Consider the following 24,113-nt stretch of genomic DNA (forward strand, 5'->3'; position numbering starts at 1 on the left):
TTTCCACCTTGTCTCTGTCGTACCCTAAGTGGTACAAGTAGTTAAAGGAGCGAAAATACAACTACGATACAAATACGAAAATACATGAAGAGAAAATACAACTTTGTTTAATTTGAAAGAACTAGGATTCAGTATCTCACTCAGCTCCATTACAGCCACAAAAGATGTGTTTTAACGAAAAAAAAAGCAAGAAGTATTTAAAAACTTTCAAATTTTGCGCCACAGTGACGTGTTATGAGCAAGAATGACGTCATACGGGCCAACAATAAGACATAATTTTCAGTGCGTTAACTGCACGTTAGCATTCAAGTGATGCGGTCAAATGAAACTAGAGGCCCCATTACAGACGTCCAGTCATGTGTCGTCGCGACAGGTCAGTTAGGCGGCCGCCAATCGCACAAACAAGGTTCCGTGACGTCATAGAAAAGTTGCGGGAAATTGGCTAGGGGGTCGCGACTGCTTCACACGTTTTCTTTAATATCTCCGTTATTTGTTCGAAGATTGCGATGATATTGGTATCATTGTTATCGGGACTAAGCAGTCTTTCTAACAAACCCAACTTGTATTTTGTCTTCATGGCTCCTTTAAAGCTTGTGACTGGGCCAGAGGCAGCCATTTTCGGATGGTTGTTTTTGTGAGTGCATTCTTTTTTTGTAATATGTATTTATTATATGACTCATGGTTACATCGAGGCATGTTATGTATTTGCTTCGATTGACAAATAAACCTCTTTACAGAATACAGGCAGACCAAAATTTCCGTGTTAAAGTAGCCCACGAAATACTATTGTTTTTAAAATAATCCGTACCTTCCTGGTAGACTCCCTGCATAGAACAATAGCGTCGTTGCCAGAAGCTCCTGTAGGGGGCGATACCCGTTCCCGGCCCCACGAGCACCACGGGAACGTTCTTCTGCTCTGGCAGGTGGAAATTCGGCGCGCTATGAGAAAATAAGGGGAAAACATGGCATGTCATTGTTTAAATACACCCTTACTACTGGTGCACAAAGTGACTTTGTAACCGGAGAGTGGCCCTAACCAGAAAAAACGCATGCCTTTAAAGTACTTAACAACTCACACGTAGAAAGTAAAATCTCCCTTCGATTTCTAAAATCTGCACGTCGCCCAAAGATCTACAAGTGCCTCTTGCTCTTGATCATTCGTTAAACCTGTACAAGCGTATACATAGAACAGTACGTGCTGCCTATTTTCTTTCGTTTTTCGGCTGCCCTAAGGAAATGGCAAACATTTCAACCCTCCAGAGCAAGAAAAAACAAAATAGAGAACAACGCGTTGAGCTTCAGGTTGTCCTTCTGTACTTATTTTGCACTGGAAGCGGCAGCGTAGAATTTGAGAACAGTTAAGTCGAAGTTGCCACTTGACTTGCACTAATGAAGTGAAGGTAATTAGTGTGAAGTTGAACTAAACAAAGCGCTCTCGTCAGTATTTTTTTCTCTTTTCCAACAGAAAAAAAAACCTATTTCTGCAAAAAAAATATTTTGCCTTAAATGGCTGGCGACGCATGTTATTGTAGTAATGAGCGAGCAGCAGGATCTTTCCTTTTTTTGCTCTTCTTTTAGCGCTATCGTGCTCAGTAGGCGATTACGTGTGCTGTATTACGATCACTCACATTCTGACAAAGCAAGCAATCCCTCTCCGGGCTCCACGGTGTCCAGAAAGGAAGAGCATACGCCGTAGTGCTTTTTGCCTGCGCCGTCTGAAATGAGAAAAGGGAGAGGGTGGGTTGAGACGCTCGTGAAATAAAGTACCCACAAAAGGTAGCCAACGGCGCTAACCGAGTTTTTCCCCTAATAAACTGGACTTTCATGATGTGTCGTACTACAAAAAAGCACTGAGTTTCCCCAGGGCATGCTGTTTATGTCACGCCAAAAAAAAAATGCACGAAACAGGGTCTAAATGGGTATTTTTCATTGAGGCGAACTATCTTTTTAGCGGCTTTGTTCGCGCCTCCACTTTCGAGCAGCAGCTAGCTCTAGTGCAATACATCAAGAACGCACTAGAGCTGACTTCAGCGTCACTGAAGACGACCTGTAATTGGGTTGTCTGAACCGCCTTTGGTTCTAAAAAAAGGTCTCTCTCTCTCTCTCTCTCTCTCTCTCTCTCTCTCTCTCTCTCTCTCTCTCTCTCTCTCTCTCTCTCTCTCTCTCTCTCTCTCTCTCTCTCTCTCTCTCCTCTCTCTCTCTCTCTCGATTTATCATAAGTGACTCCTTGGTTGTCGTCTGAGTTTGGGTTTTGACTCGCAGACGGTTGGGGCTTTGACTCGTAAACTATGACTTTGACTCGCACGCAGTTTGGACTTTTCTTGAGCGCAACGGCTTTCACTATGACCCTTCGCCATTTCAAATAGCACGAGCAAAGCTTCGCTTTCAACTATTGTCGTGGTCATGCGGAGGAGTGCACAATTTTGCTAGCCAATGCACCCCTCTCAAAATCCGAACTCCTCCGACTGGGTCCTAAATGGAGCAGTCGGATAGTCGTACGCGTCTTAACGCCGGGAACCCAGTTTCGATTTCGACCACGTGATGCGTTTTTGTCTTGAGGCGCTTGAATGCCTTTGTGAAAACCCATTGTGTAAGTTGGATTTCCTGCAGGCCGTTTTTAACGTAACGTTTTGCATTTTGGGCTTCGACATTTCACTTTGAAGAAACTAGCTTTCGAGCAGAAAAAACCACCTTTCAGTTCACCGATGATGATCATCACCGACACAGAGAGTTGGCTTTCCTGCAGTGTATTTTGTAGTGCGCAGGGACGCCATCAGCGAGGCATAAAAATATTCGCTTTAATAAGCTGGACAAGAGGTCCCTCATAATGAGTACAAGAAAACAATGCTTTAAGAATTTCGTAATGCCCACATAAACGACGATACATGTGTCGACCTTAGAACTGACGTTGTCGCTGAAAAAACAAACCGGGTTGTAACGGCGAATTGACCAGCTATAAACGGACCTGCTATACGCTTTCTGTTCCGGCGCCTACCGCAGTCATTTCAAAAAAACAAAATTAAATATGTCATAGGATCATGCAAGTGGTTAATTTGCGTGTTGTTACTGCCAACGAGTAATGACTGTATGAATCACTTCTGTGTTTAGCATGATTGAGGACTCAGTTGCAGCAATCGTACAGCGAGTAAGTTATTGCTTGTCAAACAGCACAAAAGTACCACTACAACTTAAAATGGAAGTTAGTCAAGGATGAGCTTTTGCTTGTCAGTTTTCTCTCTCCAGCAATGATGGAAATTGCAGCTGAGTGTTTTATGTCGGTACAAGGATAACTTACCTTTTTCATTGCTGGAGAGAGAAAACTGACAAGCAAAAGCTCATCCCTGACTAACTTCCATTTTAAGTTGTAGTGGTACTTCTGTGCTGTTTGACAAGCAATAACTTACTCGCTGTACGATTGCTGCAAATGAGTCCTCAATCATGCTAAACACAAACAGCGAGGGCTTCCTTATTTTTTAGACTTGTAGTTTTTAGTCTTGTATAAAGAACAGCAACGGCCATGGTGGATGTGTTTCTGTTATAGCAACAATGACTGTGTTTTCATAAGAAGCTAGGTACGGCTTCTTGCGAGGCAGTTCCCGCTCACACCCGCCGCCTTGGCTCTGTGGCTAAGGCGTTGTGCTGCTGAGCACGAAGACGCGCGTTCGATTCTCAACCGCGGTGGCTGCTATCCTGATGCAGACGAAAAGCAGGGAAGCCCGTGTGTACGAGATTTCTGCGCTCGAAAGAGATCTCCAGGAGGTCAAAATTACTCCGGAGCCCTCCACTACAGCGCGCCTCATCACCTGCGTTGCGTCGGCGCGTTAAACCATACAATAAATCAATCATCAGTCCCCGCTCACGACTACATATCTTTTTTAATATTCTGCTTTAATCGGCCACCATCTGAGTGGAAAGATTGCTTGAATATTTCACGCCGGTCGAGTCCGTTTCGATTGATTACGTTTATATCAGCCGTGATTTTATCCCCCCCCCCCCTTCAATTTTATCGCGATTAACACACCCTGCTCTACTGGGTATAACTGGTGACCTTGATGCAACAATGGTGAGATTCACAAACTTTCCTTAGCTGACACAAATAATTTGGAACCAATCCAACGATACAGCATTTCAAAATCGTTTTCCTCGCCCAAAGAACGTTAACGAGTGTTATCTGCTCTACTAGTGCATCCGCCGTGGTGGCTCGATGGCTAAGGCGTTGTGCTGCTGAGTCACAGGACGTGGGTTTGATCCCGGCCACGGTCGCTGCTTTTCGTCTGGAGGCGGAAAGCGGAAACGCCCGTGAGTTGAGATTTCGGTGGACGTTAGAGGTACCCAGGTGGTCAAATTTATTCCGGAGGAATCCTCTGCTACGGCGTGCCTCACAATCAATCAACGGCAATTATGCTTTTTTTTCAAAGCGAAAGCTCGCTTAGTTAGACCGTCAAACTTAGTTAGACCGTTCTGTCAAAAACTAAAGCATTTCCCCAATAGACCGGTTGGTCGACCGAAATGCTCTGATAAGATCTCCGGATACACGGCGCGTGCGAGAACCCGGGCTTCTAATGGGTTACTTCATAATTACGAAAAAGGAACGTTGCTAGATAAGACGATACACGCATACCTTTATCTGGTAAACCGCGTATTGGTATACAATTGCATCGTTCGTTGATGCGTTTATTCTGAGCGAAAAATGGTCGCGTGGGTTCGTTCTTGCTTTGCGATTTGGGTCTTTGAAAGTTTGACGACCGATCGGACGCACTCTCAAAAAGCTTTCGCGCTTCTCTCGAGTTTCTTTGGAAGGGATGGTAAGTTTCTTTTACTGATCACCTGGCGGTCCCTTGTGAACGTAAACTAAAAAAAAAAGCGTAAACTAACTATTACAATAGAAACCTGCGGTGAAGCGGATTTGTGGCATTATTTTCAACTTTGCGTGTGGTTTAGTATGTCTCGCTCACGGCTATAGAAATCACAATGCTGTGAGACTGTTATCATTTTAGATGCGGAGCATCTCATGCTCGGGGCTCTGTCCCTCCCTCCCTCGTTGTCGTTGTCCGCCGTCCGCACTCTTTTGCGCATGCGCGTCTCTTCAGCCCCGTCAGCGTTTGGGCTGACGTCCGCGCAGTCCACTATAAAAAGAAATAGTTAGGCGGCGCCCGGTTTCGATCCCACGACTCTCTGGCCGCAACGGGAGGTACGTGCCGCTCTTCCCACTGTGCTACAAACCGAGACGGGAGCATGTGTTACGAACGCGCCTTATGTCCTTCACTTATTCAAACAACGTCAAGAAGCTACTGATACAACGTAAGTAGCGCTAGATACGGGACACAGAAGAGAAGACACACACGACGGCGCTAACTCGCAAACTGCGGTCAACGAGGCAAGGACACTGGGGTTACGTAGTTCATGATTCTTAGAACACAGAAAAGGGCCCGTTGTAATCGAAATGTAGTTCAATAAAATTGACAGTTGGGCTAGTTGGTTTTGATTCATCGTAAGTAGTGCTAGATACGGGACAAAGAAGAGAAGACACACACGACGGCCTCGTTGACCGCAGTTTGCGAGTTGGCGCCGTCGTGTGTGTCTTCTCTTCTGTGTCCCGTATCTAGCGCTACTTACGATGAATCAAAACCAACTAACCCAACTGTCAATTTTATTGAACTACTGATACAACGAAGGCACGCGAAGCTGAACGTCAACGGAAACGACGAACTGAAAACTAACGGGAACTTCAGTCGACCCCATGGCTGCTTCGCACACTACTCAGGGTTCCCCTACGGGAAGATGGTGTAATTTTTTAAGTTGTATTCTGATCAGCGCTAGCTTTCAACGTGATAAGCCTTAATAGGTAGCTCATCTCAAATGTGCCGGTCCGGCTGATGCTGATGCCAGAATGCGAGGAAAGGAAGTCAGGTAGGCTGAAGATGGATGACTGCACTACTATACTCCCTCTCGCAATCGCCAGACCCGTGGTCATTAAGCCTGGCCGCTTTAACTGTGCACAACACCACACCAAATTTAAATTTGAAGTGCAAAAAAATTGTCGGTATAAGGCAGTCGCTTTATTGTATGTTTTACATGGTTCCACGAGGAGTGCGCGCAATGTGCGATGCAATGCTGCCTCCCCCCATTTTAAACAAAACATAGTTTACAACAGGGACCAACACTGTCCCTTTCTACATCATTATAGCGAAATTTTAAACACAAGATTTTCTTGACGAAGAAACGGCGCTAACCACAGAAAAAGTTAAAACCCGTAATCGCGAACTTGCACATGTACGTTTAACGTCGTTGCTGCATTATACATAATATTTATTATTTATAGTTGATAAGCCGTAACAATGAAATGCCAATCCCAACTGTGTCGAGAAGACGAATATACACATAGTGTGTAATCTGGCGTATCGCTTTTACCCAGGCATCAGCGCGTATTTCGTCTCGAGCGTATGCAGCGCAAGAAAATTGTTTTACGGAGATTAAAAGGCTTGTATCATTTATTCACGATGGCGTAGAAACCTCACGCGGCGACGTCAGCGCGGGCCTTTCACTGGGGCTTTCATTGCGGCCATTCAATAAAATTGTAACAAACAGAGGAACCAAGCAGAAACAAACAGGCCGACGAACCCACACAAGATTCATAGAATAGCTAAAGCATTCGTAAACTGTGTAAATGGGAAGAAAAGTTGGCCCGATCGATCTTCATAAAATGATGAAACCAACAGCAAACAAAACCGAACAAGCCACTAGCGAAAGCAGCCGGTGTGTGAACGGAACGGAAAAACGAAGACGAGTACTTTGCGTGTCTTCCTCTTTCCGCGTTTCTTTTTTTTTTTGCGTTCTAATGCTTTGTTTTTATTTCTCATTTCTTTTTTTGCAGAGGGATTCTCTTACGGCTCACAGAGGACGGCTTTCGGGTTCACCTTGTTTGATCTTCGCGAATTTGACAGGGCACTTAAATTTAATTGGCTGTCACACGGGCTTATTGCTGACACCGTATATACATTGTTTGGGCATAAATGTTTTGTTCTATAATTGCTCGGTATTTTCCTTTTACTGAGAGCCCTTGGGCTGCATTAACGTAGAAAAGATGTTCTATACGACTGTGAGCAAAAATAAAAGGGGGACCTGGTTGCAAATTATGTAAAAGAACCAAGGTGAATTTATCGAGTACGTGTCCATACTGGGTGGGTACAAGTGCTCCATACCATGTGGAGACATTTTTTTTTGTTTCGTGACATAAGGATCCAGGCAATCCTTTACTTCACTATCTAGAGGAAGTGTGGCGTCTTTATCATTCTGCATGGCTTCCGAAAAAAGGTAACACAGCGCGTCCTCAGCGCCTGCCTCATGACCCTGGGTTGCAAGGCCCTACGATGCCTTAGTTTCTACCGCCAACGACTTATCCTTAGCAGTAGATATTTTATGTGCTTCGCGGTAATTATTGGGGCGTTATGCCCTATATTCCCACGAGGCCGAAAATCTGGCGTTGTGAGCACCGGATGGACCCAAAATTTTACGTGCACAATTCTACGTGCGCGCCCGAAACATGGATTTCGAACAGAAGGGTGGCAAGAGGGGAAATTTTCTTAGGGAACCTAAGCGTGCTTCTGTCCTGTAAAGGCGAACACGTAGTGATTATCAGACGTACTTATTCATACATAGTGTTTGGGCCTCTTTCTTCGCTTTCGTTTATTTGTATTTCGACGCGAATCGCTCTGACAGGCAGCTGCACTACTGTCAGAACTCTTTTCCGTGCGAGCCTGTTCTACTCATGCGCCGTCGCGTTCACCTGTATAAAATTCACGCATCTCCACAAAGTGAATCCTGACGAGTGGGCGAACCACTGGGGATCGTTCTTACCGTAAATCACCCGTGACATTGCCAACCCGCGCGTGTCAATGACTGACTACGCGTGCGTACAGTACACTTAATTCCAATGCAATCCAATCCGATACATGATGAATTCATAGCGCAAAAAGGACGAGGACAGAGAGAGAACACACAACACAGCGCTATTGTGTGTTCTCTCTCTGTGTTAGCGCTGTGTTGTGTGTTCTCTCTCTGTCCTCGTCCTTTTTGCGCTATGAATTCATCAAGATCGCCACACCAACTTGCCCAAGAATCCGTACTAGCAATCCGATACAATTCAATTTAATCGAATCCAATCCAATGCAATCCAAATCCAATCCAATCCAACCCAATCCAAATCCAATTGATTTCCAATGCAATCTAATCCAATCCAATGCTCCTCGCGCACGCGCAACAGCTCGCCAGCAGCCACGCGAAACTGCTCAACCTCTCTCTCTCTCTCTCTCTCTCTCTCTCTCTCTCTCTCTCTCTCTCTCTCTCTCTCTCTCTCTCTCTTTCTCTCTCTCTCTCTCTCTCTCTCTCTCTCTCTCTCTCTCTCTAACCTTTTTTCCGCGAATTAGCGTGGATAGTTATGGTTTTTGCTTTTTTCCCGCATTTTGCAACCATTCAGGCGGTTTGACATAAACATATTCGGTTTATACTGATGTGCGCAGGTCCGTCAACGGATGGACATTGCGAGGTCCCAAGGTGCTTCGCGCCTAAAAGCATGCATTGGAATACTTTTTGTTCCTCATGATACTGTGCCGGGTCAGAGCTTGGCTCCTGCTCTCGCGACCAGGGTTCGCATGTTGTTTTTGTTTGTTTATTTTCTTTTTGTCCTATTCAGAAACAGTACTGCATGGGTTTACTTGTCAAGTGGTTGACATAATGAATTTTACGTTACTGATTTAGTTGTAACCTCTGCTCAAATATTTCGTGTCAGTCGTCGTCACTGAGGAACGCACCTACCACACATGTGTCGTTGACATCTACGTCAATGCCGGGGTTCGACCATTGTAATCGTGGGCGCCGTGCACGCCGACGTAATCACTGTAACGATCATTGTGTGATTGCGAGTAAAGTTACACTCAAAACTGTGTAGTAGCTGCGACAAGATGTAGTCAAACGTGAAATAAAAATGTATTGTCGGGTTTTCTTATACCTAGAAACTGTGACGTCTAACATTGTCCCGGGTATTGGTAAAATGGTGATCATAATAGAAATACATGTACCGACAAAAACATGGTTAAAACTTTGACGGTGATGACTCGAAAGTTGACTGATTATAGGGTTTAATGCGCCTGCGCAACGAAGGCGATGAGGCACACCCTAGTGGAGGGCTTCGGGTTAATTTTAACCATCTGGGGACCTTTAACGTGCGCCGAAATCTCGTATACACGGGCGTTTTTTGCTTTTCGCCTCAACCAGAAAAGCGGCCGCTGCGGTCGGGAACTGAACCCGCGTCCTCGTGCTCAGCAGCACAACGCCTTAGCCTCCAAGCCACCGCGACGGGTATCACTCGAAAGTAATATGGCCCTCAGCACCAGTGGTAATTATTACAGTGTAATCAATAAAATGATTCGACATTGCACCTCCAGCCTACCGTGGGTGGAAGTGTGCCTACTGTAAAAGCACGCATTACTGCAATTGTGATGCTACACAGAGAACTGCACCATTGTAAAGTCTGTATCATGTGAATTGTCTACGTTACCGTCCTATCGTCTGACGTGTCGTCTAATCCTGCACTACGCATGCCCGTAACCGGTTAGATATCACAAAGACAACAGAGGGTGCGCAAACGATGTGGAACAGAAGACAGATCGCCCGTAACATCGGCACAGCTTGCGCCTTTAATAACATTGACTGCGACTGGGGTTAGTACAGCGAAAAAAAAAAGAAGGCTCTTAATTGAAAAGGCAGCGAGTTTTCCCAGTGTTAAAGGAGTACTGACACGAAATTTTTGTTACGTTTTTTTCGCTGCAATGCGTGCCTACCAGCCCACTAATCATAGAATGACAGATTAGACGGTCGAGCGCAGCGTAAACATTCATTTATGGCGTCGTTTATTCGTGCCAGTTTCGGTTTCGACTGAAAAACGCCGAGCGGCCGCCATGACAGCATGTATAACATGACGTCACCATTCTTGCCGTATCGCTGCCTCTCTGGAAGCGCGCGCGAGCGAGCGCACGCGCGCGCCCAGACCGGCCGAGGTTTTCGCCGTCCCCACAGGCCCGGGCAGCATGACGTCAGTCCCAAAACCATGACGTGTATACACGCCCGAGCAGCGCGCGCCAACCACAGCCAGCGCGTCAGCTTCGTCACGGGAGCCCCGACGTCGGCAGTTTGGGGCACGTAGCAGATGATGTCACGTCGGCCCGCTCTGGGCTTTCTCGTGCGGGCGAAGATTAAAATGGATTTTAAATATGTTTCGCTGAACGGTTGCCGTTGAAACTTGCTGGGAGATATCTCCTGATGAAAAGGAAACGTTTTACATAGTTATCTCAGCTTTGAAATTTCGTGTCAGTACTCCTTTAACAATCGCCTACAAGCGTCTCTGCTGAGGATTTGGGATGTATCGAAAAAAAAGGCAGTAGAAAGAGGTGGGCAGGAAGAAAAAAATAACTAGTGGCTCTACGTGTTTTACCGACTGTTTTTTTTTTAGTTTTTTTTAGATTGCATTGGAGAATTCACAATTTTCAAATGTGACCTATGTCTTCCAAATAGGAAAGCAAATTTTCAGAGCCTGGCGCTTGTTTGAGGGGCAAGTCCATGGCTCTATAAAAGCCTTCAGAATTATTGGCTTTTGTTTAAAGCATTTGATATTTTGCATGGGCCATGTGGCATGTAGGCCGCACATTCTAATGAAATATGTTAACTGTTTCTAAAGAAGAGCAATTGTCGCAGTACGGGTTGGTCGTCAGTTCAAGACGAAAAAGGATAGTCCAATCCCAACGAGCGGCCACAGTTCGTTATGCACGTACGCCACAGCTAGTTCGCAATCCCATCACGACACCGCGAGGCGAGAAAAGAAACTATGATACGCCTTGGAATCGAAATTCCGGGAGCGCAGTGGTACAGAGAAGACTCGACCACTGGTTTTCGCCGTCACCACGTGAAACATGACTTTAGGGGAACTTTAAATATGAACGAAAGATTGCCAAGAGGAGAAATAAAATCCATGGCAAATGAGCACTATTCATGACTCCATAGCGTTCTACGGGAAGTCATAATGCTTTCGAATTCAGAACACGTACGCAAAAGAAAGTGCCCTCAGGAATTTTCACAGCAGCGATGGATTAGGCTGTTTCCATAGATTGTTCGATGCCCTCACATCATAATTTCCGATGCTCGCAACTTTCAAGTGCGATGAGTTCAAGGCAGGTGCTTGAACTCGCCAGTAGCGACAAATAACGACCAGCGGTGCAACGCGTACGAGACAGATCGAAGCCACTGGAAAGCGTAAGGCTAAAGCGGATCGCTAAGCAAATCGCCCCAAGTGACACGAGGACGAAGCCCTTCGAGAACGCCGGGCGAAAGGAAAGTGACTTGTGCGGTCAATTGGACATTACCGCTTTCGCATTCAGAACCCTTAATTTAAGAAGTGCTTACGTGCTTTACGACTATTCGCGCACAGTTGTTTAGTGGCGATGACACTACCCCTGTGGTCTTGGTGATTTCAATGCGGATTTGTCGGTGCCGAAAAGGTACTGGCTTACGCATTGTGTGTCGGCGGCATTTGGCTTGCGATGCCACATTGATATGTCCAAACCTACCACCCACCGGAGTGAGTGCTTTGATTTGGCATTATCTAAGAATGTATATGCAATTGCGAGTGTGCCCACCAATGTATATAGTAGCAACAACCAAACCGCCGTGACTGTCGTAACTACGCCACGATGGCTTTACAGCGCCGCTGTTCATTCACATTCGCAGAATGAAATGGCCTGGAATTTTTTAGGGGTGAAACACCTTAGGGGCTCTGGCTGTCGACGTCTCTGGTCGTCGTCGTGTCCTGTCGTCACGACAATTAAAGTTGTCAAACGATGGTTGAAAAATGTGTATAATGAATAAAACCGGTTCAAAATAAACTAACATGATTTAAACTAATTTTAAATACACGAATAATCAGACTTAATTGCATTAATAAGAGAAATTACTTATATTCCGTCTCTTACTTGGTTTCAAACGCCAGGTTTTCTCCTGCAAAGCATACCTCTTAGCCGGCTTTGGCGTGGGACTCGAAGACAACTTACTGCCAGTCTGTCTCCCATTTAATTGCCTAAATCCGGTTTAACGCAATTGAGGGCGCCACCGCCTCAGCAAGTGCGCTGTTGCTCCTCCCACCGGACTTCTCCGGCGCCCAATCAGCGCGCGCCGCGCGGCAAGAGAAAGACTTCGCCCCTCCCCAGGTTTCACACTAGGGGAATTGACCGGGATTTTCTTTCCTTCCCCCGAGCTTACGAAGAGCGTCACAAAGCATGCGGAACCCCGCGGCGGGCACCCTGCGCAGCATGTGCGTGTGAGGGGAGTTCCGTGCAGCGTACTATACGGCGCTCGCTCACTCTCGGTGCGGTAGGTGACCACGGCCACGGTGAGGTGTATCTGTCCCGGGTACGCCTCGGGCGCCGAGCTGATGGAGTAGAAGCGCGGCTGGATCAGGGGCAGCATGCAGAGCAGCAGTTCCGGAGTGGGCTGCACCGAGGGGAACTCCTCCAGCAGGTCCAGCAGGTGCGGGAACTTGTGCGCCTTCCAGTCCTCGTACTTCTCCAGGTTCTGCGGGGTCGCGCAAGAACGCCGCGCTGTTATAGGCGCGAAAACATGGAAGCTGGATGCCGAACAGTCAAGCTATGCTGGCCCTGTTTTTTTTTAATTGCGATAGTAAGCCCGTTGGCATAAATACTATGCTACAAGTACAGGTTAACTCCCGTTTCGCGAAGAAACGCAAGAAGGGAGCGTTGGTGGGGTCCCCATATCCACCGATAAAGGTCAGGTGGTCTGCCAGGGGGGAGGCCGGTGCCTCAAAGGTGTCGTCTTCTGGCCGCTTGCAATGAAGGGCACGTCCACAGCAAATGTTCTGTGTCGGCATCTTCGGCAGGAGCCGTGCAAAAGGGTTCAGTTCTGGTCGAACGAGGCATGGTAGCGTGGTGGCCACTCCCGGGTAACATATGCTGACCCTGTTGAGGTTATGTTAAACTTGAGGTATGTAGGCGTATTAAAGGGAGCTTTAAACGACCAGATTTAGGGAAAATCCCCAAGGTGGAGTAAGTTTCTGTGAAGGAAAGTTTCACATCCACCTAAATGCAGCCATACGGCTACAAAGGAAAGCTAACAGCTTTGTTCCAGGTTTTAGAGAGCCAGGTTTTAGCTAGCTTCCAGGTTTTAGCTAGCTTTGTAGCCGTATGGCTGCATTTAGGTGGATGTCAAACTTTCCTTTACAGGAGCTTTAAACGCTTCTTTACTTTTTTCTCCGTCTTAATTAAGCGCTTGCAGAACATAGTCAACAAACACATGCAGTTCTTGGAATCGGAAACCACAAAGTACCTCAGCCAAAGATTACTGCTCTATGCCCGTCAAATAACTTGGAAACCTGCTCAAAAGATGTTTTTGCTCTTTCCGAGTCTGGGCGTTCTTTGAGCGCTTGAATTACGTCATTGCAGTGGTGTAGCGGCTATTGGTCGCTTCCTTTCTGTTGTAGCAATAAGCGCATTTGATAGGCATTTTATATAAAAAAGGCAGACAGCAAAGCGGAAACGAAAGGCTGGTAGTTCTGCTGCAACGAGCAAATCACACAATGTCGCTCCGTTCTATTGAGAACTATAAGAAAAGAGTGAAGGCATTTATCGGAACTATTGCAGAGTCCCTTTATCCTACGGGTAGGTGTCCTAAACACCGAAGCAGTACGCGGACAAAGTTCAACCAGCGAAGAACCAAGGCGGGTGTCGACGCTAATAACGTTGATGCGGTTACGCAGTAGAACCAATTGAGGCTCTAGTTTGTTACGACATTTCGATGTGGTTTCTGTAATGGCGGTTGTATTTTTAGGCAAGCACAAAATAAAAATTTTACCTAGGGTCTTATGATTTCCCTCTGAAGAACTTTGGATTACCTCCGGAAATTTGTGCTGCTCAGTCCAAACAAAAAGCTGTTTATTGATGGCGTTAATTATACAAATAGAGACGTTTCTGCTTCCAGCATAAGCGTAGGGCCGAGACCGACGACCATATAACCCGGACACGTGTCTCCGCATGATTTGCGTCCCGTTCTGCAAAAAAAACTCTTAATGGCCTGAGTAGGCTCGCCAAAGTCTGGAAGGGCCCAAGCACCGTACTTGCACGATTCTAACGCGCCCCGGATTGTAACGCGCAGGTAAGTTTACGCACAAAAATTTGAAAAAAAAAACACATCACGCTGATTCTAGCGCACACATTTAGAATTGAATTTTGGGAGGAGTTCGTGTCTATGGCAATGCTGCTGGCCGCTTCGAAGCCCATCTCGGCTTTGAGGCCGATTTAACGCGCACAGAAATATGAAGGCTGATTTTAGCAAAGAAGACAAAGAAACAAGTGCGCGTTAGAACTGCGCAAACACGGTACGTGGTCGGTGTCTCCCCTCGCTCACCGTTGCCAGCGTCTGCAGCTGTGCCTGCTGCTTCTCGTCCGAGGCCATGGCGGCCAAGTACTTGAGCAGCTCCTGCGACGCCGGCGTCGTGATGTCCAGGTAGCGGCTCAGCGCCATCCGCAGGGAGCACGGAGGAAGGCGGCCGTTGTCCTGCCATGTCTCCTTCTGCTCGCCTGCGGACGAAAATACCGGCGCATGTGATCGCAGTTCGTCGGCATAACGCGGTTGCTCGTGCCCCACCTTGCCGTCTCTCAAACACATAACCAAAATCGAGTGTGGCCTAGTACATGCCTGGTGTTAGATGCCTGGTAGACGCCAGATTACATTTTATTTGCATATTTTTATTGGCGAAGCCCAATTGGGGGCTGGAGCTGTTGGCGTCTGCTGTCGTCGTCGTTGTCGTCGTAATCGTCATGTCATGTAGTCACGGCACAAAACACCCGGAAAGTCGTTTATGATTCGCGCTAGAAGATAAGGCGTACTAAAAAACTCCGAGACATTCGTTTACGCTTCGCGCTGGAATGCTTCGTGCTTCAAAGGCACGACACTTTTACAGCAAAGCTGTATACCTCTACCCCGCAATGGTTTCATATCCATTGGCGAAAACACCAATGAGCCAAGAATACACTTATGCACTGCCTGCTTCGCCTGTCCCCAGGTTTCACGTTAGTTGAGTTGGCCAGGGATTTTTTCTAAGCCGCCAGAATCCCCGTAAGGTCGTCCACCTTTCCGTTCCGTCGCACCTCAAAAAAAGAAAAAAATTCCCGCTTCGTCAGACCGTTTCGGTCGCTTAGTTTTAGTTTCATTCCCCAGGTGCCTGGATGACACGCGCATGTCTTCAGCAAAACACATTTTCTACCAGAGACAGAACAGGGAAACGGAGTAGCTGGCCGGCGTATTACGAGTTCACGGTGCCACCACAAAATCTATTGGCACTTCCCAGTTCGCTTGCGAGCAACGTTTGACTTTACGTTTAATAAATATTTCAAATCTGTCATTACTAGCAGTCTTCGCAGCTCTAGGCGGGCGATTGGTGGTCAATTCGACGCAAAAAAGCAAGGTGTTATTAGGTACTAAAGGTGATCGTGAAAGTAGAAAGTATGGGAAACGTTCGGATGGCTTCAAGAACTTTAGTTCGTGTACATTATGCGGATTCCGACCACCGAGCGACTGGACCGGACAAATTCGAATGAGTTGAGGCTGTTTTAATCAATCTGCCGGCGTTTCTTCACAAGGAAACGCATCATGAGCAACGATTACTAAAGTGCGAGATAAATTTAAATCTTTCAATCTCAAGCATCACAAACGAAGAAAACGTGACCAACTTTGTGGCGCGTTGTTAGAACGGCTAGGGGGAGTGAGATATCTTTTGAGCAGTGTTTCAAGCACACCTAAGATTTTGAAGCTTTTAAGCCATAGACGTTGTTTAGTAAAGCCATTCAACTTTGGTCACTTCAACAGCTAACAAGCGCCGCACACCACAATTATACCATGCAGCAACGTGTATGCTATTTTTTAACCACAGAAAAACAATAACTAGACACTTTTCCTCAGAATATCCGCGACTGACTCTTTTCCCCTTTCCCCGCCATACAGGTTTATGGCCGTTTTACATCCTGTTCCTAATCTTTTACCTCATTGGGAGAAAGACACCCTATATTGGCCAAGAACTGGTAGCCCGCGCTTATCTTGTTTTTGCTCCGCCTCACGGGTAAGTGTGGCTTCGCCTCATTAGCGTCGTTTGGTGCAGTGAAGCCGGCTTAGGGCATAAAAAAAGAGGAGGAGACTACCTAGAAGTTAATAAGGTTTTCCGTGTTACCAGTTCCCGCTACGCTGGCGCTTCCGCTTCGGCGAGCTCTTGCATAATAGCGTACGCAAAAGAGAGAGCTAAAATTAGGAGCTCCCTCGTACATACACACACCTACACACGTGCGCACGAACACTATTAGAAGAGCTGGGAGATGTTGGTTGTCTCATCTGTTCTTGAATGACAACGTCGTGTGTGCGTGGGAGGCCGAGCGGAGGATTTACCGTGTTGGGGGCTGGTAGAGCTCCTTGAACGTGAAAAGAACAGCACGTCGGCATACAAGTACAAAGGAATGAAGGCGGGAGAGAGTGAGGAGGTGAAGCGTAAAACGCGCAGAAAACAAAACAGGCTTAAATGAAAGTTAAAGCACGAGAAACAGAAGAATAAACGCAGTGGATGATTAATACATAAAAAGGCAACAAAAGACGCGCAAAAAAAGGATGATCCGGGGAATGCAATTGGCTAGAAAAATCTAACACACTCTGGGGTGACCTGCTGTACGCGCCAACAGTTTCCCCGCGTCAGTTTACTTTTCCAGTGGTCTGTGACCCGTTATACCCACAAGCAGAAAAGACTACTTCTACGATAGCCCAGAAGAAACTTCGAACTTCGTATTAGGCAAATTTATTCCGCTTAAATTTAAAAACAAACATAGAAGGATGGCCAGCACACTATCTGCGTGGTTTGCCCATACAATGAAACAAAAAAAAGAACACGACGCAAGAACATACGTACTTCCGGATATATATTTTTTTATTTCATTGCACCGGCTTAGATTAGTTTAACCGTCAGCTCAGATCAAATTTACCCGTGTTGATATATGTAAGGTGCCAGTTCGCCCTCGAACTGCTTAACTACGCGCCGAGCAGCTCCAAACGGTGGAAGGAAAAATTCCGCCACTGAACACGTGCTTCAGAAACGTGCGGAGGAGTCCTGTCTGTGTCCTGACGCGACAATGGCTCCGATGCGGAATTACTGGTTTCTAGGACATCTTGAAGCGCAGTTCGGAATTGGCATGAACACAAGAAGGAAAAAAGACAGATCACAGCACTATGGTATTTGTAGTGGTTGGTACCGGTAGTGAAAGTTCTAGTTCTAGTGCTCGCGTTAGTAGCATTCTTGGACATCTTAAAGCACAGCAAAAAATGGAGATGGACACGAGAAAAAAATAAAACACATAACACATCGCAGCGCTGTGGTACATCTTATTTACTTCTCGTGTCTCCGTCAATTATGCGCTCTGTTTCAAGATGTCCAATACACTCTACCAACTAGCTTATTGCAGACTCTTCTAGTAGTCTCCAGTTTTTTTATTTTGCTTTTCACACAGTCTTCACCAGACATTCTGGAAATATGGCACCAAAAAACACCGCTGCGCGGCGGAGCAGACGTCACCAACAGGCGGGGTTTTGGGTGTCATCGGCGCACCTGTGATGGGGTTCTGGACGATGTCTCGGTACTGGACCCTGAAGACGGCGTCCGGGTCAGCCGATCCGGGGTCGAGTCGCTCCACGATGCCGTTGACGATGTCGTCTCGGTTCACCGCGTAGATGCCGATGTGGTCGCCCGGCGCGTACTTGAGCTCGCTGTCGCTGCTCGCTTCCAGCACCACCATGATCGTCTTCCTGCAACACCACAAAGAGAGCACACACCACCACCCGTGAGGTTACAGAGAGTTGTCAAACACGTCTCCTGCCTGATGACAGAGGCAGAGAGAGAGAGAAATAAACTTTAAGACAAAATAAGGGTTGGCGGTTGTCTGGCCCCGTCTAAGGAGCGCCTGACGACAACTTTAGCTGTTCGATAGCTAGGTCAGCGTTCCCTACTAATGTTCAAGTGCTGAACCCTTTAGGGGCCCGGCTTTTCGTCGTAGCTTGTCCCGTGGCACGGTATCTAGGCTTCACGCTCCGAAACACTGCAGGCTTCGAAAAGATCACCGCTTCCTCTGGTCGGAATAAAACCTGCGTCCCTCGCTTTACGAAGCCGAAGTCAATCTCATTGCGCCACAGAGGAACGCGTTACTCATATGCAAAGTTCTGGGGTTTATCTTCGCGCTGCGCTGTTGCCACGGAGGCTGCCTTTGTTAGGCCGCAAATACCGAAACAATGATATCAATTACGGAAAGATCATAAGTTGACGCATTAATTACACCAAATTAATAAAAGCTCTATCCTGTCTCTTCATAGGTCTTCTCTGGGGCTGCCGCGCCCTCTCTGAACTACTTTCGGCATCAGTGCCAAGCTGATACTTCAACTATTGAACAGAGGGCGTCGCAGCTCCTCTGGCGAATTACTGCTCCGCGCTTGAGAGTTTCACTTTGAGTAGAACTGCTTTAATTTTCTCCCTTCGTCGTTTCCTTTGTCGTCCACATTTATGTTTATCAGTAGAGGCTAAACATTCGTAAAAGGGGGCAGTCATTTCGGTTACTAAAGCGATGGACAGCCGTCTTACCGTTGTTTTGGGGATTTCGTTGGACGCGGGTCGTTACACCAGGTACTCCATTTTGGCAGTGGCAACAATCTAGCTCATAACTGATGACCGCAGGGCGAGTGTGTAATAAGACATGGTGTCCGAGGAGGGAGCACGGGGTAAAGCTCGATACAAACTGGACCATGACACACCTTTCCTGTCTTGACTGGAACGGACAGCAATAATGGCGCAGGTTGCCTGTTTCAGTCTACACCGCTGATTAGGTCCAAAGCAGTACGCAACTCAAGAAAAAAAAATTGCCCCCACGTCCCCGAAGGGAATCGTGAGGAAGTGCGAATGCATTTCTTGCGCCGAGAGTACACGGCGTAGTAATTCTGCCATCGCCTTGAGAGGCGCAGTACCGGCGAGGGGGAGCTGTCAGGCGAGGGGAGAGGCGCGCGCCGAGGGTGAGTGCAAACCTAACGGGGGGAGAGGCGCGCCAGCTGCAGAGCATGTGACGTCACGGCGCGAGGAGAGGGGGAGCAGACGCAAAGGCGCCAGCGCGCGGTCACGTGGGAGTGTGACGTCACGGCGCGAGGAGCGGTGCGGGAGCCGGCGCGGGCGCGCGCAGCCACGGCGCGGGAGGCGGAGCGCGCGCGGGTCACGTGGGGTGTGACGTCGCTGCGCCGTTGCTACAGACGCTCCTCTCCGCTCCGCGCGCCGTTGCTAGGGGAGAGGAGGAGGAGCAATGCGGACGGCGGATTCAGGGTCGCTTATAAAGTGCATTGCACTTAAAACGCTGAAGAAGTTTCACATACGGGCGAATTACTGACGCTTTTCACCATTGGGAATATCGACTTGATTGATTGATTGATTGATTGATTGATTGATTGATTGATTGATTGATTGATTGATTGATTGATTGAGAGATTGATTGATTGAGAGATTTAACGCGCCGACACTCCGGATTAATTTTAACGCGTAGGAGCTCCGGATTAATTTTAACCATCTGGGGATCTTTAATGTGCGCCGAAATCCCAAACAAACGGGCGTTTTCGCTGTCCGCGTCCATCAGAAAAGCGGCCGCCGCGGCCGGGAGTCGAACCCGCGTCCTTCACCTCAGCAGCACAAACGCAAGGAATGTCGCTCAGTTTCCCATTATAGGTGCACTCTAATTTAACTTCCAGGTTTTAACACGCTATGGATGTAAAATCAAAGCCCCGCGCTCGAGGTTCCGAAGCTTACGCTACCTTATTGAGAATTAGAGATACAAATGGCAAAGACACCTCTTTTTTCCTTTTTTTTAGCTCGACGAACTAACACATCCTGTCAACAAACATTACAATTAATGTTTAAAAACTCAACAAAACAACACGTGCTAAAAAACTGGCCGCTAAAAAGTTGAGCGAGCTGAATGCGAAATGCCCTGCTCATAAACCGAACGTGCAAATTTCGCGAGCTTCGACGGTGAAGGCCGCGGGGCTTTCCTTATTGCTTCTGAAGCCATCGGAAATCCGTGATACATCATCACCAACACAGTGCAAATAATGCTTCCCTGTCTCGTCGAACATGTCAGGGGGGTATTCTCAGCGTCGACGCTCATTATAACGGTGCCGAGGTGTGCGCCCCAGGGAGCCGTCGCCTCGATCGACGAACTTAACTCCCCTGATCCTCCACTCTATCCCGGGGGTGCACTTTACAAACTGCGTGGCGCGTATACCACCGGGACAAAGAAAGGGTTGCATTCTACGATTTATTCTGCGCACGTGATAATGTATACTCAACACAGGTCGGTGTTTCTGAAGGCACGGCACCTCTTAAACTCAGGCCACTATCCGGTCGAAAGAAATGTTGCGTGGCAAAATACTTTACTTGTCGTCTTCTTTGTCCCACTGCAGCACCTTCCTGGACACCAGCCGGCTTTCGACAACTCTTCTACTGGAACCCTTCGAGAGGCCTGCAGATAGAAGTTTTAAAATGTACCACCGCTTCACGACCGCGCTCAATCCGAAATGGAGACTTTGCGGTGGCAGCCCGATTCTGGATACTAATGTGCTGTATGGAAGTGTAACTCGCATAATACCAACATTTTCCCGTCCTTGTCGATGACGATTAAACTAATTGCGCATGCCACCTAGAGGACAAGAAAGAAAGAAAGAAAGAAAGAAAGAAAGAAAGAAAGAAAGAAAGAAAGAAAGAAAGAAAGAAAGGAACGAAGGAAGGAAGGAAGGAAGGAAGGAAGGAAGGAAGGATGGAAGGAAGGAAGGAAGGAAGGAAGGAAGGAAACCCCGTATCGGCCACAAGAGGAGGGAAAAAGGGCGCTAGAGGAGGAGAAGAAAAGAAAGCAGTCCTTACCGAAGCCGAGGGGCGGGTTCTTGTCGGTGGCCTTCTGGTAGAGGCGCACCTTGTCCGGTGACCAGGCGATGTTCTCCTCCATCGAGGGCGTCATCTCGATCGGCCCGATGTCGTCGCCCACGCAGAACACGTCGCACGCTTGCTGCGCATGCGCGCGCACACACACAGCACGGGAGGAAAGGGTGAAAAACTGTAGCTCGCAGTGTAAGCATTTTATTCTTTCACAAGCAGTGTATACACATACGACTGACAGGGACAGACGCCCTTAGACGAGGATTTGGTACACGTAGGTAACTAGTGGCGTGCGCTTGGTACAATTGTGCGGAGCGACAACGGTAGTTCAAAACCGTAAGTTTGCCCAGCCAACTCTAGGCGCCAAAACTGCGAAGCATTGCTCATATCTATATTTTCCTGTTCGTGATTCGTTTTCGCTGGTACTGCATACAATGCCCAATGTGTGTCTTTGATGGCCACTTACGGATTCGCGTCAGGCAGTGCGTATCGCCATGCACCCGCATTCGTTATTTCCTTCCTTACGCGTGCATAGTTATGAGCATTTGCCTCAATACCGGAATCAGAAAACCACCAGAAACTGGCGAGTGCAACGGCGATGTACACAGACGGCAAAGTTGTACCTCAAAGACGCTCCGCGCCCACATGCGGAAGGACTGCTCCTGCCCTCGCAGTTCGTCGCCCGTGGCCAGCTTGTGGATGCGCTCGCCGCCCAGGTCGGCCAGGATCTTGTCCACGTACTTGCCGTACGCGCAGAAGTTGGGATACGCGCTAGAGCCCAGCCCGAACACGGCGAACCTGCAGGAGGGAACGATCGAGCAATCCTTTCCGCTATAGCTTTATACTCACTGTCGGCTCACTTCACTTTCAGCGGTGGTAATTCCGGAGCATCGCTCATCAATGCACAATACAGCTATATTGCCTCTAAATCTACCTTCTTTAAAACCTATAGCAATAAAAATTTCCCACCCCTTCCTAAAAGCGTCAATGCAAAAAGTGCGTATATTCGATCGTCAAACTTTCGAAGACCTAAATCGCAAACGAATAACGAACTCATGCGGTGATTTCTCACTGACTAAGTAAACGCATTCACGAACTATATAAATATATTCAGATACGTGGTTTATGAGATAAAGGTATTGTACTATTGCACCTTGTACCTCTTCTTCATGATCAATGCGTGTGTTGTCCTGTCTAGAACCGTTCCGTTTCCGTTATTTTAAAGTAACCGTTTTCTTTTCACAAAGGAAGCCCGGTTTCACGCACGCACTGTGTGTCCAGAGATCTTATCAGAGCTTTTCGGTGGACCGACTGGTACATCGGTTATTTCAGTAATTTTTGGAGCGGACGTCATCGCCCCCATTAGGAAAGTTATCGGTTTGAAAAGTTGTTGCCGTTCTGCGAAATCGGTTCAAGTCCATTCGGACTTGAAAAATACGACGAGCTTTAGCATCCCCAAGTACCACATTTCTGGGGCCGGTATAGACTGGCCAAGCTGAGGACTCCGCAGAAGACACGCGCAGCTTTGTAATTACATTTTCGCTCGGCTTCCATAGCTGAGACGCAAGCGAATATTCAGTGCCTTGAAATACGGGGCGATACACTACTCGCCCGTCTATCCGTTTCGTCACCCCTGTAATCATAACAGTGGCATCAAAACACTGCATCCGCACTAACGCAGCTTATCACCATATGACTCCGATGCCTCCGAAAAAGTTCTGTTTTTTTTAGTCATATCGTCGTGGAAACAGTACAGGAGTCGAATGGGCTGACTTTCAAACCCTTCGGTAACTTCCGTCCCGTTTATCTTTCTCCAATGGCCGCAATAAACGTAACTGTCCACTTTGGGTCTGAAATCGTGTCAGCGCAGAATACATTGTTAATAATTAGGTAATTATAAGTAGTGCTACTACTTAACTACTTAATTATTCAAAAGGACGAGTGCCTCGCCTGTTGCCAGCAACAGTTAGTAGACCTTGGGAAGACTGCGCCGAAAGCCATTCCCCTAAGCCCGTTGTGAACTCAATACGCCCCAACCTGGTGTCCCAGACACAAGCCATCGTTTAGCCTTACACATACGCTACACTGTAAAACTTGCCCAAGTCTCCATTTCAACCATAAGGCATTCGCCGTTCAGCGAAGACGGAAAGAACAATGTCAAAACAGCACTCCGGATATTTGTCTTCCTTCCCACCGGAACACGCACCACGGAGGTCATGCTAATCGTGGGGTGCACGAACAGCATTTTCCGGTCGCTGCTACCGTACGACCGTGTTCGTGCGTCTGGCCCAGCAGCAGCAGCAAGCCGATGTCGAGTAATCAGTTTTCCTGTCGTTTTCGCAGGACGGGGAAAGCGCCGAGGAAACTAGAGTGATTAGCTCTTTCCGAGAAAGATCGCTTAACTATTAAATCGCATACATTAGGCCTCTGCTACCCGAGAAGTCGAGAGAAAACATTAGCTTCGCTTCACTGAACCATGCCCCGTACTCGTTCCTCTATTTTTCCCTCCACCCTTTCTGCGCTACAAAACGTAATTAGTACCTGCTGCATAATACAGACCTAACGCCAACCTAGATGGCAAGCTTGTTAATCTTGCACGCGAATAGAAACAATGAGCTGTAGGGTTAAAACAAAAACGAAGGGAAAGGTCACATCGGGCCTTCACACGAACCGTATATGCTTAGCGCGACTATTGGCTATGCAAATCCGCCAAGATTAAGTTCTCAGCTTCGAGGCTAAAGAAGCTGGAGTTCTAAAAAAAGGGTGAGCATGTAAAGACGCTGCTTCTGGTGATGTTGCTGTGTGATTCAAGCGCCAGACGGTCGAGTGAGCGCGTGAGGACAACATGTCTTACAAGACACAAGAAGCTGCAGGTCCAAGACTATGTGTACACTCGACTTAAACCTGAACTGCTTCCGGCTCAGGCTTCTGCACGCCCAGTTTCTCGAAAAATCATCAACATCATCACCAACGTCAGCTTGTCTACGCATATCGCGGACAAAGGACTCTCCAATTATTCTCCAATTATCCTCGTCCTGTGCCAACTCCGCCCAATTTATCCCCGCAA

The 24,113-nt window shown here is 47.5% G+C and overlaps 1 protein-coding gene across 1 annotated transcript in view; it reads right to left on the minus strand.

Moving 5' to 3' along the window:
• Positions 1-24,113, minus strand: part of LOC144166165 (nitric oxide synthase-like protein) — a 527,573-nt gene that overhangs the window by 12,703 nt on the left and 490,757 nt on the right. Inside the window, 9 exon segments of the mRNA XM_077695765.1 lie at positions 809-939; positions 1,629-1,650; positions 1,653-1,715; positions 12,408-12,618; positions 14,464-14,636; positions 17,699-17,895; positions 20,552-20,636; positions 21,035-21,176; positions 21,670-21,844. Coding sequence (XP_077551891.1) covers positions 809-939; positions 1,629-1,650; positions 1,653-1,715; positions 12,408-12,618; positions 14,464-14,636; positions 17,699-17,895; positions 20,552-20,636; positions 21,035-21,176; positions 21,670-21,844 — 1,199 coding nt within the window.

Source organism: Haemaphysalis longicornis, unplaced genomic scaffold (assembly GCF_048455015.1).
Source record: "Haemaphysalis longicornis isolate Haplotype H1 unplaced genomic scaffold, Haemaphysalis longicornis Haplotype H1 scaffold_16, whole genome shotgun sequence".
Lineage (NCBI taxonomy): Eukaryota > Metazoa > Arthropoda > Arachnida > Ixodida > Ixodidae > Haemaphysalis > Haemaphysalis longicornis.